The 18427-nt window shown below is 38.1% G+C and overlaps 2 protein-coding genes across 3 annotated transcripts; both read left to right on the top strand.

Annotated features, from left to right (window-relative positions):
- The first annotated feature begins 345 nt into the window (after positions 1-345).
- LOC121942397 (pannexin-1-like) lies at positions 346-8814 on the top strand. 2 transcript variants are annotated; one of them, XM_042485591.2, is made up of 5 exons: positions 346-732; positions 3455-3576; positions 4349-4548; positions 5938-6442; positions 7432-8814. In XM_042485591.2, the coding sequence occupies exons 1-5, from the start codon at positions 549-551 to the stop codon at positions 7588-7590; spliced, it is 1170 nt and encodes a 389-aa protein (XP_042341525.1). In that variant the 5' UTR covers positions 346-548; the 3' UTR covers positions 7591-8814. The 2 variants fall into 2 exon arrangements, with proteins under 2 accessions (XP_042341525.1, XP_087930137.1); XM_088074011.1 differs by lacking the exon at positions 346-732 and adding an exon at positions 2620-2881.
- Positions 8815-9886: 1072 nt separating this feature from the next.
- LOC121942670 (nuclear distribution protein nudE homolog 1-like) lies at positions 9887-18320 on the top strand. Its single transcript, XM_042485941.2, has 9 exons — positions 9887-10040; positions 10417-10544; positions 10991-11144; positions 11587-11735; positions 11894-12030; positions 13296-13472; positions 13570-13655; positions 13747-13901; positions 14358-18320. The coding sequence occupies exons 2-9, from the start codon at positions 10459-10461 to the stop codon at positions 14449-14451; spliced, it is 1038 nt and encodes a 345-aa protein (XP_042341875.1). The 5' UTR covers positions 9887-10040; positions 10417-10458; the 3' UTR covers positions 14452-18320.
- Positions 18321-18427: the final 107 nt, after the last annotated feature.

Here is an 18427-nt window from a genome sequence, read left to right on the forward strand (position 1 = left end):
TATATATATATATATATATATATATACTTTCTACTGCTACCACTACCACCACCACCACTACTAATACTAATACCACTACCACCACTACTTATACTAATACTAATACCTACTGTAAAGAAAGCTATTCTGCATACTTAAAAGTACTATTTTTATTGATTAATGACTACTTCCCTTACTAACTAGTCGCTTAAAATTAAAGGCTGTTATATCCACTATATATATATAATCTAAAATAGCCCATGTTGCCTGGCAGGTGCACTGTGCGGCTCAGTAGCGCCCTCTAGCGGCTAAAAGGCGACTTGTTTCCCCCTGTTGCCTGTTAGTCTGGCTCCCAGTAACGGGACAGGTTCACCCATCAGACCCAGTACTGAGTGGAGATGGATAAACAATAACGGATGAGTATTTTATTACATCATTCGTGTTTTTTTCACTGCGAGAAAAATTGAATTTAAATTAACAGACCTTATTTACACCTCAGTTCGCTTTTGTCCAATTGGAAATAGTCTTCCGTTAATTGGACAACACCGGCTTTTTGTTTTCTGTCCGCCATGGCGATAGCCCACGTAGCCACCGAGTACGTTTTTTCCGACTTTTTGTTGAAGGACCCCTCCACGGAGGCCAAGTACAAAGGGCTGCGTCTGGAGCTGGCCGTGGACAAGATAGTCACATTTCTAGCGGTGGGGCTGCCTTTGTTTCTCATCTCCCTCGCTTTTGCTCAGGAGGTTTCAGTCGGTAAGTAATCGATTATTTGTGACCATCCTGTCAGCAGCAACACTGATCCGAGGCTGTAATCCTGTCATTTGATCAGGTAGAATAATACACAATGTGAGTCCAGTCTATGTGGAGCCTGCTGCGCTTCTTTGTCTCAATCCATCTGCAACACTGTAGCTGCTGGAGCACATTTGTTTCAATTAACATCAGTTACAGGCAGTGATTGATGAAGCAGTGTGATATTTATTCATGTATAGGATTTTTATTCTGTAAATGCATAGAAAAAGAGGTGTGAATACTAGTGGAGAAGGTGTGGTTTTGGTCTCCACCCTTCTGTTTATACCACGCCCAGATACTGCTGTCACTGCTGCTGATTGTGATGATGATGGAAACTTATAATGTGGTGCAATATGAGTTACTGCAAAAAGCAAGATAATCTCAAGCTGATCACTGTAAAAACAAATATAAAGCCCCACCAGCAGTTTAAATCTATGTAATCTTCTTAGATCATAATGCTACAGTCTGCTGTTGTCATTATCTGTAAGCACCGCCCCAGACACTCAGAAAGGATCCATTACATTGCAAGCCCTTAGAGGAGTTTAGTTTTGCTGCTATGACTTGACACAATTATTATGGACAGCTCATGTAACACTGAATGCATATTGTGGCAGAAACCCCAAATGGATTTTACTTAATAAATCTATAGCAATCACAAAGCAGGAGCTGCAGAGAGATTGTAGACTTTGCAGCACGATTCAAACTAGAGATTTTAGCAGCACATTTGATTTGACATAATAGGAAAGGCACAGGTGTTAATAATAATATTAACGATGGCTCTGTTCTAGTGTCCCAGTAAGACGTGACAGTTTGAAAGTGACAGTTTTTTAGTCTATTTTGTATTTTTTTAATTACATTTACATCAAATGAAGTCAAATAATTATAACATAAGCCAAAAAAGTACTATTTATTAAATTGAATCAGCTAAAACTAAGATGAACAACTCTGAAAATGTATGCAACTATAGCTCATAAAATGTGTCTGATATGCTTTAATAAAGTTTATTTTATTACTTTTTTATAAATTTTACACTAAATCTAAGATGAACAACTATGAAACTATAGCTGATAAAATGTACCTAATATTACTAAAGTTTATTACTTTTTAATGAATTGTACTCAATTGGAATGAAGTTGATTTAGTTACTGGTAATAAATTCTATACATTTCAAAAAATATTTTAAATTCATAGAATTGATTTGCAGTAAATAAATCAAGTAAATTAGGTAAATTCTACGAGCTATAGTTACATAACTTGTCATTCATCTCAGTGTTATTTGATATAATCACATAAATGTTTTTATTTTGTTCATGTTACAATTATTTGACCCCATTAGATGGAAATTGTATGTGTCATAAATATGTAAACCTGATAAAAATAGACCAAAAAAATGTCTCTGAGTGTAGAATTCATGCTACTGTAATATTTTTTTCTGCCTAAAAATATTTCTCTTCTTCTGACAGGTGTTTTTGGTATAATATGCACCTCAATTTTACCAGTAAAAGTGAACTGAATATTAGAAACACCACTGAGTACAACAGAATCTACAACCAATGAACCTTTTTCCCAGCAGACTGTCATAGTAGGAAAAGCACAGGTGTTACTAATAACATTAACGATGTCTCTGTTCTGTCCCAGTGAGCAATGAAGTCACAGCAGCTGGAAAACTCTGCTCTGAGTGTTGTTGGCCAGTTGTTTTGTTGCCTTCTTAAAATGGAAACACTATAAATAAGCCCACATACTCTGAAGGGGCACGTACAGGCCTGTACTGCAATATACAGCTGGTTGTTTATGCAGTGTTGGAATGTAACTAAGTACATTTACTCAAGTACTATGCTTAAGTATAAATTTGAGGCACTTGTACTTTACTTGAGTATTTTAATTTTATACTTCTGCTCCAACACATCTCAGAGGGAATCGTTGTACCCTTTACTCCATGAAAAATATTTGATATCTTTTGTTACTTTACAAATTAAGTTTTTTTCACACAAAGCATATGAAAAAAACACAAATGCACACGGCTGAAACAATTATTGAAAGAAAATTAAATTTTAAATATTTGTCTAAGTTTTCATGCAAAAATATTTAATGGTTCCAACGTTTAATATTTCAGGTCAGTTTTCTTGATTGTCACTGTGGTAACATTTGCAATGCAGCACTTTAAATTGTAATAGAGTATTTTAACAGAGTTGTATCAGTACTTTTACATGAGAAAAGAATACTTCCTCCACCACTGCGTGTAAAGAAGGCTGAAAATCTATGTTGCATATGTAAAAACTTAAAAAGTTAATTAGAAGTTGACTAGCTTTATGTAACTGGTACAGCACTGACTGGTTCTAAAATTGATTTAAGTGGTACTCAGTGGAACATATGTCATTGATTTAAAATGATCATTCTGCAGTGAGAAATGCTCAGTTTGTTAAAAGCTTCATTCTGTAATATTAATATGACGCACCCGCGCTGCCAAAATGTCACTGTCTGGTGACTATCTGGGTCGTTTGTGAATAGTATGCCTGACTGAACTTCCCACTCACCAGAGAAAGCACAGTTATTGACACAAAGTATGCTGAGAACAATCAACAAATTAGGGCATGAGTGCAGAGGAGGGCGGGCGGACAATTGTGTCTCTGTGCCGAATCATCAAAATGCTCATCAGCTCTGACTAATTCTTCTCTCTCCTCTCCAGGTACCCAGATCAGCTGCTTTGCTCCTACAAATTTTTCCTGGAGGCAGGCTGCATATGTGGACTCGTTTTGTTGGGCAGCAGTACAGCAACAAGCGGACAGCTCACCACTATGGCTGCACAAGGTACAGACGTCCCCAAACATGCACTGCCAGTAAAAATCACCTGTGCTCACTGTGTGGTGTTAGGACAGGGCTCTGCCAGATAGTTAGAGGCTTCATTCATGACGTTACATTAAAATTCTGAATCACCATTTGATTGCTGCAGCTGCACAGTCGCGGATAAAGATTAGGCTACACTATTATTAGTATTTTACTGTTTGTAGACTATGGCGGCGGCTGTGCGGGATTGTTTCATATGATCCAAACATTTCCAATTAATCCAGAATGTTCTGAAGTCCAAAAGTCAAAATTTATTGAAACAATGACAGATGTAATCATTTCCACAGTTCACAACACGGCTTTATCCAAGGAAATATTCTATATTAATCCATAATTTTTTGGCTTATATAGCCTGTAAAAAAACATTTTCACCATGGTCTAAACATTGTTTGCATCTGTATTAACAGGGAAGCAATCTAACAGCACCTTAAATTTATGTGCATTAATTACAGAAAGTTCACTTTATTCAAATACTGGATTTTTTTCAAGGATTTTTTTTTCTTTTTTAGGGCGATGATATAAAAATCTGATGACAGACATTCAAAGCATATGGCTACAAATATTCTATATTAAGGCATCCAAAATCGTGTAAAATTTTAACAGTTTAAAAAAGATAACTGCAAGCTTTCTAGGGTTAGTTATACAAATTAAGTGCAGAAATCAGAGTTGGACTTTAGTCTTCTTTTTGTCTTAAATACATTTTCTCTCCCTCCTCTGTTATCTCGCTTTCCTTCAGTTCTTCCCATACATCCTGCTCTTACTGGCCGTCCTCATGTACATCCCGGCTCTGTTCTGGCGTTTCACCGCAGCTCCGCATCTCTCCTCCGACCTGAGCTTCATAATGGAGGAGCTCGACCGCTTTTACAATCGTGGCATCAAACTGGCCAAGAATCTAGCATCCATAGAGAGCAAAGACACAACCGAGGACGCGAACAAGTAAACACCTTATTAATACTCTCTACTGTGTGTGTGTTTCAGCAGGAGATTTGACAATAACTTGTTTGTTTTAAACATTATCTTTAATTTAAAGTTTCCTGAGAATGTGTTATTATGTTGAACGTGTTGGTTTACAGATCAGAGAGAACATATTGCAGATCACGTGTTTGAAAAGTGTTATAGGCCATCTTTTGACCATTATCTGCTGGGGAAAAAATGAAGAATATAGTTTAAATTAATTAACTAATTTTCTAGAAGCTAAACAAGCTATAAGCATAACATTGACACCTTATGAAGTTGTTTTAGCTATGGTCCTTTTTGTTTACCAGAAACAGCCCTAAAATCACCATCGCCAAACCCACCAGAATCCGTTTGAATAAACAGTAATGTTAGTTTGTATAGAGCCAGCATATTTCCAAATCTAATTGGGAGGATTAAGGGTTCATTTCAACAAAACCAGAGTTGGTGATTGTTGTAGCGGTGGACAGACGAACCAGGAGGTTGTAAGTGTGTTTAATTTTGTTTCTGCTGACTCTAAATGAAGTGTGTTTTCCAAGGATAAAATCATAGTTTATTTATATGGAGTCTGGTGGGTTTGGCGATGGCGATTTCAGGACAAAAAGGATCATACTCTTTGACAAAAAGGTCTATCTCTGTTGTCAGACACAACTGTCAGTGGCAAAAAAGCACTTTTAATGGATGCAAATTGATGATGTACAACTGCCCATTAGCGGTAAACAGCAGACTAGTTTGCCATTGCAGCCAATCAATACTTGACAGCTTTCAAACATTATTGTCTCCATTAGTCACTTACATTTAAAATTGTGGAAAAACAGTATATCACCTGCTATGAGCCATAAAATGGCAATATTGAGCTGAAATATGCTAATACGCTCTGTAGTAGTGAAGGCAATCCCAGAGTCAAGTCACACTTTTCACATTACATTTCATTTTACCCATTGTTTATACAAAAATATTGATAAGGGAGAAGCTTTATGGTAACTACGTATACATAAAAAACATAATTCAACACTTGTGCTACACCAGTTTTCACCAGGAACGCCCAGTTTTCCTACAAAAATTTCTGTTATATAAAATAATTTATATTATATAATTTACTGTTATATCAGTTAAGGCCAGTAAATTACAGTCATATTAAATTTCATGAAACATTCATCTGTCTTTGTCAACAAATAAGACTTAGTTTATGGTAAAACAGCTGTAAATAAGCATAGGGGGATGTTTTGGTCATTATTAAGTAAGAAAAACATATATTTCCTTCAGATAATCCTGTATTCGGTAAGTCACTGTATTTTGGATAATTTTCAAGTTTGTCATTTGGATTTTTAAACACAGATCTTTTCATGTTAAACATCTTTTTTTCTGCAGAAGTGCTTTGGATCTGACTGAAAGTTGCTTCAAATACCCTTTAGTGGAGCAATATCTGAAGACCAAGCGCTTTTCTCACCGTCTCGTGGTCAAGTACCTGACATGTCGGGGCCTGACTCTGCTGATCCTCCTGCTGGCCTGCGTCTACCTGGGCTACTACATCCGCCTGGCCTCTTTCACTGACGAGTTTCCCTGTGACCTGCAGACGGGGCTGCTGAGGAACGACAGCACGGTGCCGTCTGCTGTGCAGTGTAAGCTGGTGGCAGTGGGCGTCTTCAGGCTGCTCAGCTACATAAATTTGGTTGTTTATGTGCTTATCACTCCCCTGGTGGTGTACGCCGCTCTCGGACCTGCTCGCCAGAGCTCCAGCTTCCTCCGGCCTTATGAGCTGCTGCCGGGCTTTGGTGCTCTGGGTGTGGTCACGCCTTTCTACAACGACCTCAGTATCTACCTGTTGTTCCTGCAGGAGAATCTGAGCGAGCTCAAGTCATTTAAGTGTCTGCAGGTGAGTCCCAGCACAGAGTCTGCATGTCCAATACTGATGTTAAAATAAGCAGGGTTCCCACGATCATAAAAAACCGGGGAAAGTCATGGAATTTCACAATCATGTTTTCCAGGTCTGAAAAAGTCATGGAAAAAGTAACTATAATTTAAGGTTTTACAAAAGTCATTGAATTTTAAGCCCTTTGAAATCTGAGCAAACTGGACAGATAGAATTCTTTCAAAAATATGAGGACATCAAGAAGTAACTTATAAGAAAAAATGACCCAAAAATTTGCAGCAAATTAGTAAAAAAATACTACAAAATTACCTGAACATTAGCACAAAAAAGAGGACAGTTTACAAAAAACAATAACAAGCAAGTAAATTACTAGAAAAAAAAGTGCTTAAAAGGAAATAATTCTGTAACATCATTTTAAATACATAATTACATTCACTGATATAGTTTTCTTAAAATGTTGTAACTTTAGAGATTTTAAACGACTAAATTATTGCAGTTGTGGGAATTTCTTGCCAAGTTGCTCATTGCCTTTTTCCATGTTTTGGAAAGAAATCGAACTGGTATACTCAGCGCTCAAAACACCTGTGAATGTAGCACAAGAATCAATATCAATGCAGTTTTTAAAAGATTAAAAACCATTGAAAATTTGGGATAAGTCATTGCATTTTTAACCCTTTCAAACTTGAGCGAACTGGATTGATTTCTTTCAGATATTAGAAGAAGGCAATGAGTAGCTTATTATAAGAATTTACCCCCAAAATTGCTACAAATTAGTAAAAAGTACCAGGAAATAACATGAACATAAGCAAAAAAGAAAAGAAAAGTGGAAAAAAAGTTTCAATCTGATATGTTTGAAAAACACCAGGCAAATGGGGCAAGAAAAAAGTTACAGTGGGTCTAAAAAGCCATTAAAAAAGTTGTGAAATTTTATCCATGAAAATGTGTGGGAACCCTGAATATGTTAATATATGAATTAACTTGTCTATTTCCAGGTGCTGGAGTTGCTGCAAGAGGCGGGTGATGAGGGGTTTGACACCATGTGCCTGCTGCGAACTCTGGGTCAGGTGAAGACTGACGCGTTGGACAGTAAACAGACGTGTTCACGCAAGAACAAAGAAGAAACGGAAACTTCTGCCTTGTATCCTGAGTGATTGACCTGGAGAGGATAAGACGTGCTGTGATGGAAAAGAAGGACTGTGAAATAAATCTGTGCACTTCCTTTTATCTGGATTTCTGGTTGTGTGTTGACCTCCAACAGTATCAAAAACATTAAGTGATTTACAGTCTGCAGTTTGGCCAACAGACATTTCACCTTTCTGATGTCTTAATTGTGAGAACTTCAAATACTTTTTTTCTGAAATGAAATTCTTATGTTTCTATTTTTTTCTACGATACGTGCTACTTTTCTCAGGACCCTAAATGCCTTCCAATCATAATTTACAATATAAGCCATGTTTCTTGGATGGAGATCTGTACATTAATTTTTTAGCTGTAAAAGCCTGCTTCCTGCCTTTTATGTTAGAATGAGAAAAGTGACTGAATGAAGGTTTTAGATGTATTTATATTTGAGGCAGTATGATAATAAGAGTGTATTAGCGATTAATGAAAGCTTATCCATCCATATAAATATGAATTGTTAGGTGTTATAATGCTGCATTCAAGTGCTCCATGGATTGTCCAATGTCTCGAGGTGGGAAGTTTTTTTTCTAACTTAAGTGTATTTGTGCTTTTTTAACTATAGGTCACTCTGCATGGACAACAACTAACATTTACAAGCTAATACCATATTACAAATTATATATGAACAAAAAATAATAAGCAACATGTGAATTAACAAAAAGCTTCTGCCAAACATTCACTTTCATCCACCATTTTTCTGTGTAATATGACTTCAACTCAGCATGTTAAAACCAAAATTTCCCAAAACTCATTTTTGCAATTATTTCAACACCACATAAATGCTGGATAAGAACCACAGTAGCAACTTTGTCTGGACTGAAAAGCATGTTATTACTTTTGCGTTCATGTGCTGTTAACAGCAGGAGGTATACTGTATATGTTGAATGTAGAACAAGACCGTGTTTTTTTCAAACTGATGGCGGCTCTGCATTTGACATGGACAATGAATGAATATTCTTAAAGCGTCAATGTCAATTGTTGTCGGAGGTAAAGACTTTACACAATTAAATCATGTAGTTGTCAGTTATATCTTTATGTGCCCAGTGCAGACAAGTCAGTGTGATCAAATTCCATGTAACTCCTTATCAAATACACTGATTTCTGAAAAACTTGTGACCAGAAAATTAGAAACGTCTGTACAATGCAATTAAATGCAAAGAACTGCCCTTTTAATAAATATGATACATAAAAAGTCATTGTTTGTGTATTGATCCGAGTCTATGGTGCATTTAGGCTTTACTTTGTGGTAGTGTTGTATATGTAGCATTATTACGTGTTCATATTAAGATGAGATGAGATGAGATAAGATGATAGAACTTAAAGTCCTATCTGTGCAGTAATTGCAATACAAAGTTGAAAGTGTGCAGACACAAAGAGTGAAGAGTAAATCTAAACAATTAGAAAAAGTAGGCAACAGAAAGGTGCAAAATACAAAGCTAGCCGTAAGGTGCAAATACAGTGCATTCCCAATTAATACAATATAAACAATTAAGAAAATAAGACTTTAAAAGTCCCAATTTTACACACTAGAGTAATTCAAGAGTCAGAAATAGAGAAAAATGCAAAAAGAAAAAAAAGTGATTTGAGTGACAAAAGAAGATAGAAACTATTACAAAAATACCAATTAAATAATGTATAAAAAAACAATATAAAATCTATATACACTAAATACACCTTTTACTTATACAGATACTGTATGTTATGATTGATAGTTGCGCAACTGAAATACACAAATGGTGTGTCGTATATATATACTGTTAAAATCTAGAAATATAACCTGTAAAAATTCCACAGTAAGTGGAAAAAATACTACACGGTAGGAAATTGCATGGCATGTTACAGTATAAATATAACATAATACAAATACGTACATATATTATTCAAATGTTTATGATGAACGTGATAAAACAGGTATAGCCTAAGGTGGAAATGGTGCAAAAAAGAGCTGTCATGTTGTAATCATACTGCATATAAGTGATGAGTGATGGAGTAACGATGTTACTTGATGTTATGTTAACAAAAAAGGGTTAAATGTGCTCTTCATACGTAATTGAAAAAAAACCCCTAAAATTTGCAAAAACTAAAATCTAACACAAATTTGAGGACTACACCTCATGACTTTGTTGTTATTGTGGCATCAGGTCAACAGGAGGCGATGGGGCCGCCGTGACGTCAGAGCTCCGCCTCCCGCGGCTACAAACCGGTTCAATAATATGATTGGATGATACGTTCACTACGTCATCCATATTGTCCAATGGCGTCCGAGAACTGAAGCTTCGTTTATATTTGGTTGGTGAGCGTTAACGTAATGAGAGATTAGTCACAATACGTTTGTGTTGTTGCACAAGTCCGGAGGTTTAGTCTTATCTTTAAATACCTTCCCCTCAGCTTTAGCATGTTTTAATCGCTCTCTTATATGCGGGTGAGTCTGCTGTAGTTTCTGATTTTTACCGTGTTTGGATCTAACACACTCTGGCTAGCTTTAAGTCGCTTAGCTAACTCAGCTACATTAGCTTAGCTGAAAAGCTTAGCTACTTTTCAACACAGCTGTTGACTCTTAAAAGTAGCTAATGAGATCAGATCGCTTATTTACCTATCGTAATCGACAGGGATACTTGCAATGACGAGTATTTGTAGTTTTTAGTTTTCCCAGCCTTTCATAATACATAGCGCTGCACACTAACGGTGGCTAACCTTGCTAGCATTTGCTAATCGTTGCAGTTTTGTTGTTTGAATGGCTCCCATTACAGATAAAAACATTATTAGAGCCTGAAATATGACCGTGTTTTACTTCACAGTTAGATCTCACGTCCCCACCCTCCTGACACTGAGCAGCAGACATGGTAGAGCCAACAACACACAAGTTTACATCTCTCGAAGAGGAGCTAAGCTTCTGGAAGGAGCAGGCAGAGGCACATCAGCTAAGGTAACACCAACAGGCAGCAAACACCCAGAGAATCTGAAATAAACAATCAACTTTATACATATGAATGCATTTCTTAAGTGCAGTTATCTTCCATGTGCAAATGATGTAAATATTTTGCAGTGTGAAACATAAAATTGTCAAGAAAACCAACCAGAAATGCCAGATATTTCCCTCTAATGTTGGTTAATGAAATAGGTACCTTTTACAGTAATATGTGTTCATTGTCTTCAGTGTGATCCACTCTGGTTGTATAGATAAACTAACTTTTTCACTGGCCAAGAAAGGTCATGTTTTGTATTGCAATCAACATTTGGACAATATAAAACCTAAATAAACTTTATTCCGAGTGGCTTTTAAAAAAGTCTTCAATCTAACGTGCCCTAAGCTGCAGGAACATCGCCACACTGTGAACTTATATTTATCAGTAAACACTGCTTTGTCATCAGGGCTGATGTGGCTCAGGAGGAGCTGCAGGAGTTTCAGCAGATGAGCCGAGACTATGAAGCAGAACTGGAGACCGAGCTGAAGCAGTGCGAGGTTCGAAACAAAGACCTGCTTTTAGACAACAACCGACTCCGCATGGAACTGGAAAACATAAAGGTAGAGCACCTTGATCATAAATAGGCCTCGGTCCCTTCAGAGCTGCACAACCTCTGGTGCTCCAGTTAATGACGAGTGGCAAAGACAGAGAAACAGAGACACACCCACACCACAGACAGCCTCTGGCCAACCCAAATTCAGCATAACATAGCCACCGTCACTTAGTAAATTGCTGCCTAGCTATAAGGCAGCTGACTGCTATTTTTGTTCAGTGGTCCATGGGGAAGAGAACGTTTATGGAGGAAGTGAATGCAGGATTGTGCTAAAAACCCCTAATTGCAAGATGATTGTGAACAAGGAGGAGAAAGAACATAACATCTTAAAAAAAATACACAGATCCTTTCATTAAAATATGGTGACAGCTGCATTGATTAATCTGCCATGACGCTGCAAAGCCGGCATTGTCACTGTCACTTAATATGATGTCTGTTGCTGTTTGCAGGAGAAATTCGAGACTCAGCACTCTGATGCTTTTAGACACATCTCAGGCATGGAGGAAGAACTTGCACAAACCAAAGCAGTGAGAGATCACCTGCAGAAATACATCAGAGAGCTAGAGCAGTCCAATGATGACCTGGAGAGGACCAAAAGGTCAGTGTCTACAAGCTCCTTTGTCATTATCTCACAAATGGGAGTCATCATCAAATTAGTACACAAACACACAAAGTCAAACTGTAGCACACAGGGCCGACGTGCACAATAAATCCATGATAAACTTGTTTTGGCGCATGCTTTTTTTCTCGTGCCAGGGCTACCATCATGTCTCTGGAGGACTTTGAACAGCGGATGAACCATGTCATTGAGAGGAATGCCTTTCTGGAAAGTGAGCTGGATGAGAAAGAGAACCTGCTTGAGTCTGTGCAGAGGCTGAAGGATGAAGCCAGAGGTGCACACACACACTCACTAACAGTCACACACACACTCACTGTAGCTTCTCAAGTTTGCAAGAACTGCTGATTTTTCTACAAACATGCCTAACTCAGCAAATGTTGATACCAGGATACTTTCTCCCAATTCTTTGTTTAATTATTCCTGTCTATTCTCTCTCTTTTGCCTGTAATGTGTAGCTGAATACTAATATATATATATAAGTCCTTATTAGATGGATTTTGGGGGCTCTATCTGTGTGCTTTATTTATATATTTATTTATTTATTGGCTCATTCCGTCATGCACCTAATCTTTACTGCTTTTGGATGTGTGCGCTGCTAGAACTTTTTTCTGCAGCTCAGTTAATACTCATCAAATGACTGAGCATGTTGACTGATGGCAGAGGCAGTCAGGAGCGAGAGCCTACAGTCTGCTTTTACTTTTTTCTTCCACAATGAGAGCACGAGTTGAAAGGCTGGCGGTGCCAGGGTGAAGAAAAGAAAATGAAAGTGGCAATTTTGTATTCGACGAATTCTTAACTAAACTGCGTTTGGAGCATTTGAGGAGAATCAAATTGTGAAAATCTGTGATTTGCTTTTCCATCAAGTTTTTTTGGATTAGAATGAAAGACTTTGGAGTGGTGGTTTTGTGCAGATTGTGCATGTCAGCAGTCATTTGGAAGTTGGCTGTACACTTTGTGGTTTGCTTTGTGCTCGGTCTTTAGTTATTGTTTGGTTGAAATTAGGGCTGCAACTATTTATTGTTGATTAATCTGTCGCTTATTTTCTTGATTCATTAGTTGTTTGGTTTATAAAATGTCAGAAAATGGTAAACATTTTAAATCAGTGTTTCCCAAAGCTCCAGATAACCCAATTTTTTTTTTGTTTTTTTTCACTGCTGAGAGATTAGTCAAGAAACCAAAAAATATCCACATTTAAGAAGCTGGAGTCAGAGAATTTTGACCTTTTTTCTTTTTTCTAATAAATATAAAATTTCCTTAAATGATCAGTTGATTGTCAAATTAGTTGGCGATTAATGCGGTAGTTAACAACTAATGAAATTAATCATTTTTAGTTCAGAGCAATTGTTTTTTTAAAAGTGTGTACATGATAACCAGACAGCTGGCATGGTTTCATACATATATTATTAAGGTACTTTCAAATCTGTGTCATTTTATGTCATGGAAATGACTCGTGGCATGACTCCATTACTGGATTCTTTGTCATTTACAAAACGCCTACTCACAGTATAATTGTGTATTCTTTTGTTCTTTTTGTGTCAGACCTTCGTCAGGAGCTGGCTGTACGTCAGAAGGAAAGACGGCCGTCCAGCAGTCTGGGCAAAGACACAGATCGGGCAGATCTGACCTGCCCCTCAGCTGGTAACCCGTCCATCCCCGCCACACCCGCCAAACCTATCAGCTCGTACGCCACGCCCCCTGCTTCCAATATCCGACGAGGTAAATGGAAAAACTTTGACCGTTTTTATACCTACAGTGAATTACCAACTGCTTTTTAACATTATGCGTTTACCTGCTAATTTCTGTTTGGTTGTAGGCGATGGTCTAACGGGGACTCCCCTCACTACGTCTGCGAGAATATCTGCACTCAACATTGTCGGGGAGCTGCTGAGAAAAGTTGGGGTAAGAGATTTTAACATTATTCCACTGTCAGTGCATAGATGCTTTTCAGAATAACCACAAGGACTGACTGTTTTTTTAATACCCCCGCCAGAATCTGGAGTCAAAGTTGGCGTCTTGTCGAGACTTTGTGTACGACACGTCTATCAGCAGACCAGCACTTCCAGCTGCCTCTGGTAGTCCTTCTGGTTTAGAAGGAGGCTCGGAGGTCCAAGCAAGCAGCATGAGCCCCCCTCCTCAGTACGACAGGTGAGGGAAAACGACAACAAAAAAACATAGCTCGTCCGCTGTGTGAATAATGTTGTATATATTTTATTGTGCTCTATTTTATTCTGTTCTTTTTTAAATTTCATTTTTAGAGTACGTAACTTCCTTATAACCATACTTTATTAAACGTTATTATAAAAGTAGTGTATCCAGCTTTGTTAAATGACAGAAGCTACTTTATTTAACATGATTGTAACTGCAGTTCATTCAACAATTTTGTATTTTACTAGTTAACATTAGTTTAGAGGACATTTAAAAATATTGAGAAATATATGTTGTGTATTGTGATATAGCCTTTAAATATTGCAATATTGCCCAGCACTAATTTAAATTATTCGTTATATGTCTGCAGAGCCAACAAATATTGGAAGTAATACGTGTTTTGAAGTGTTATGAGGTTTTCTTATGACTTAACTTTGTGATCATGTTGTCTTGCAGTTTAGTGAAACGGTTAGAGTTCGGACCAGCTCCTCCGAGAGGTATCTCCCAGGGGCCCCAGTCTCCACAGGGAGGGGTCAAGATTCTGCTTTGAGAAAAAGGGCTGTAATCCACATTTCTCCTGACCTCCTACCCGTCCCCTCTCCATCCTTAATAAACTACAGCAATGGGACTTTGAACTGTCTTCCGTGTCGCCACGTGCCCTGCTGAACTATTTTGAACAAGAGAGCCACTCTCCTCACTCCATGCTCCACATAATCAGCGCATGGACTCCTGCTGCCTCAGGCTAGTATCACACCATATCTATGATAGCAAGCAGCACTACAGCTTGTGTAAAATCGAGATCATATCATCTACTGTATCTTTGACACTGTGGTGCGTAGCATCGGGAGAAATGATCCCTCTGTGTCTACTGATATGCTTTTCAGTGTGGATCAAGCTCAACAGGGCTGTTGAAATGTTACTGCTCCTAGAAAACTAATGTAGGCTGGTGGCTGAACTTGTTCATTCATGATAGAAGAGGGACCTGATTAAGAGTCAGTGGTTTAATAACAGCCACTGGATGTGACCGAAATTACTGAGGGACCAAAAACTTCGAGGGACATTTAGAAAAAGTTGTTTGTGACCAAATCCAAACCAAAGCTTTGATGATTGAAACACTGATCAAAGATAAAAGTAATGGATTAGGGTTTTTTTTCTCTTTGAATCTGATATTAAACCATGGTAAAGCTTAATGGTTAATTTCAATAACAAAGTCTGTTTTTGTTGTGTATTCTTTAAACGATAGACTTGGATGATGTAGCACTGAACAACACCGACATTAATTAATTTCAGTAGAGACAAGCTGGTCTCATTCCCGTGGTGTCAGATACAGCAGCCTGGTCAATGGTCCGTCACACGGCACCTCACAGCATCCGTATGAGACGCACAGGGCCTTCAACTAACCCCAGTGTAATCCAATCAGCTCATTCACATGGATTCAGGCAGATGGAAAACGCCCTCTGGACGGCACAGGAAAAAGACACAGTCATACAAAATGGTAGGACAGTAAAACGAAACATGCATGATAATACTTTGAGATAATGATGCCGTATTGTTTACAAAGAATGGAATAAAATATTTAAAATGAAATATTTTATGTAATAACAGGCTCTTCTGCAGAGGAGGACTGCGAAAAGTTAAAATGTTTTAACTTTGAAGGCAATGCAGTTTACCATTATTGTTGCCAGTACTCTCTGCCGGCATTACCTTATTTTACCGTCCTGACTGTCCACTAAAATGATATCTAGTTGGCCGCCTACCATCTCCCTGATTCCATGTGAATGAAGCGTAATAGAAAATCGCCCAGAAAATCAGGTTTTTTTCCCCATGTAAAACCAAAAATGGACTTGAGTTGTTTCTAGCTTGTAACAAAGTTACTGGCTTTTGTCAAATGACATACTGAGATTTGTAAATCCAAACCATGATAATTTTTGTAATGTTGTGTTCACACCGGACGCGATAAAAAATTTCACCTCGCGTTACTTGCATGTTGACAGTTGCTGGAGTATTTTTGGAGCAATTTTCAACTCGCAAAAATTCGCTGTCAGCAGCTGTGGTTGTGCTTGTGCTAACAGCTGTAGTGGTAATCTAACGGCTATAATGTTTAGCTAATGGCTGTAATGATTAGTAAACGGATAACTTTGTTTGCAGTGAAATACAACAGAAAGTTCGAAGTAAACACGGAGCTCTGTGCCCGGAAGCAGAGTTAACCAAGACGCTAACGCTCTTTATTATTTATCAGACTGTCACAGCAGCATATTACACGCCCTCCGGTGTTACAATAAAAGACAAAAATTATTACTCAGAGCATTTTGCTAAAAGAAACTCCACAGATATTTCGAACACAAGATAATGGTGTATTTTCAGACCTTACCGTGTAATTTTACAGCTTCGCTCGCTGACCTCTGAGTCCTTCAGGTCCTCATTTGTTCTGTCTCTGTACAGTACCGTGTAGCTCCCTGTGTTGACAGACAGCAACATTTTTTATCCGTCACTTCTGGGTCTCGGTAGAGTCAGGAGAGTCTCAGCTGATAGGCTATTGCAACGCTGCCTCACACCAAGTTCTCGCTCAAGTTGAAAAATTCAACTTGCATGAAGACACAAAATTCGTGTTTACGTTTTCTTTGCGTCATGTCCATAGTGCTACCTGGTGTGAATTTGCGTCTGTTTGGGTCTTTGCATTGATTTTTTATGTAAACTCGCCTTGTGAAATGTTCATGTGCCCGGTGTGAACACGGCATAAAATCTAAGTAGTTTGGCACATAAACCAGTGATTTTCTACTTTTTTTAATGTCAGGAACCCCTAAATTGACACAGGGACCCTCATTTGATGAGATGTTGCTTCAAGATTGTGGTTTTAATATGATTAATACCAGAGTTCTGGTTGTCAACCACAGTTGGTTACATAACCATGGTGGACGGGAAACATACAACCAGAATATTCACTCTTATGACTCCTATGTATTTTGTTAATTAAATAGTGAAAATAACCTCCTGGAAATCCTTCAAGGAGCCCTGGAGTTTCCAGAACCTCTGGTTGAGAACCACTGGCTTAAATCTAAAGTACTGTGGTGGCAAAACCAGATTTCCTGTCAGATGGAAATTATTTTGAAAGACATTGTCACATGTAATAAGTAGAAATTGAGTTCAATAAGTTAAAAACTGGTGCTGGAGGGAAACCCAGAGCGTCACAGTCTGAAGCAAAGGGCCACTGACCAAGCTGCCGTATTTGACGAGTTAGGAGTGAACGTGTTGGTTGTAGCGGAGCTTGATGTTGTCGGGTGAAAAGATATATGTTAAAATATTTTTTTCAAGCTGAGCTCCCAATGTTTATGTACTAGAGGAGACTCTATACGTCACTTCAGTTTAAGAATGAATGAGTCGCTGCCAGAAAACTGGTGTTAGCATTTTAGCCGTCGCTGCCTTCATCAGTGTTATTACCTCCTCAGTTTGTAGGCCTTGCTTTGCTGTGATCGCTCATATAAATGAAGTGGGTCATCTATTCCTCATGCTGCCAGGCGACGAAGGAATGAGATAATGTCACTTCCCCTCAGGCTGGTTTAGTCTCACGTGGTTTTCAGTTTGACCTAGGCTCTTTCTTTCACCTCGTTCCTGCCATCGCACAAAATTCTTTATGCGGACTCATTATTTTCTAGCGTGCGAGGCTTATGAATGTGAAGTATAGGATTAGGATTTCTGCCTTTGCGATTCCCCAGATTTACGATCTATTGTCATCAGTAACTTTTATACTGATTCAAGTTGACTGTTTGGGTTAGAGCGGCACATGTTAACTACTGAATGTACAGTAATAATTCCCTGAAAGGTGTGAGACCTCCTGTCTGCCACCGAGAGTTATATATGGTGGGCGAAGGAGGAAAGATACAAAGCAATAATAGATTTTAACAGGTCAAAGATAAGCACAGTTCATAGTATATTTGTGTAGCTATATATAGAGCTATATTGTTTTTTCCTGCCTTTTAGTGAGAGATATTGTGAATGGGGAAATAGGGTGGTTAACAGATTTAATGTGACATTTGTGCATTTTCCCTTAAATGTTTCTGGTTTATCTCTCATGACTGCCCTCCAGCAGCTCGTTAAAGCGACAGTTTGGATTTTTTTTGAGGTGGGGTTGTATGAGATTCTTAGATAAAAAATCCAAACTGTCCCTTTTAGCAAATATTACAGTTCATATCTAAATATCATGGCCATCACTGTATACGGCAGTGTGTAGAGTTAATTTGTGGTTAAAACAAATGAGAACTGGATTTCCTGCTCCTCTTTGCTGTTTGAACTCCCTTGAGCTAACTGCAATTGTAATCCACAACCACTGTGTACCGGCTGTTTGTATACAGCATCTCTGCAACTGCTTCTGTATTTGGACTTTAAACTGTAATGTGCCTGAGGTAATGTACCCAACTCTGATCCTGTTGGTTTGCAGCTGTTTTTCTATTGAACTGAACAAATGAGAATAATGTCCTCCTGATGACGTTACTGACCAAGACGGAAACATTAAAAGGAGAAAAAAAAAT

Source organism: Plectropomus leopardus, chromosome 3 (assembly GCF_026936395.1).
Source record: "Plectropomus leopardus strain MGB_pleo_1.0 chromosome 3, ASM2693639v1, whole genome shotgun sequence".
Taxonomy (NCBI): domain Eukaryota; kingdom Metazoa; phylum Chordata; class Actinopteri; order Perciformes; family Serranidae; genus Plectropomus; species Plectropomus leopardus.

Coding starts and splice junctions, on each gene's coding strand:
- LOC121942397 (XM_042485591.2), top strand. CDS start 549: ATGGCGATAGCCCACGTAGCCACCGAGTACGTTTTTTCCGACTTTTTG. Junction 733..3,454: donor TGCTCAGGAGGTTTCAGTCG/GTAAGTAATCGA, acceptor TCTCCTCTCCAG/GTACCCAGATCAGCTGCTTT. Junction 4,549..5,937: donor ACAACCGAGGACGCGAACAA/GTAAACACCTTA, acceptor TTTTTTCTGCAG/AAGTGCTTTGGATCTGACTG.
- LOC121942670 (XM_042485941.2), top strand. CDS start 10,459: ATGGTAGAGCCAACAACACACAAGTTTACATCTCTCGAAGAGGAGCTA. Junction 12,031..13,295: donor GCTGAAGGATGAAGCCAGAG/GTGCACACACAC, acceptor TTTTTGTGTCAG/ACCTTCGTCAGGAGCTGGCT. Junction 13,473..13,569: donor TGCTTCCAATATCCGACGAG/GTAAATGGAAAA, acceptor GTTTGGTTGTAG/GCGATGGTCTAACGGGGACT.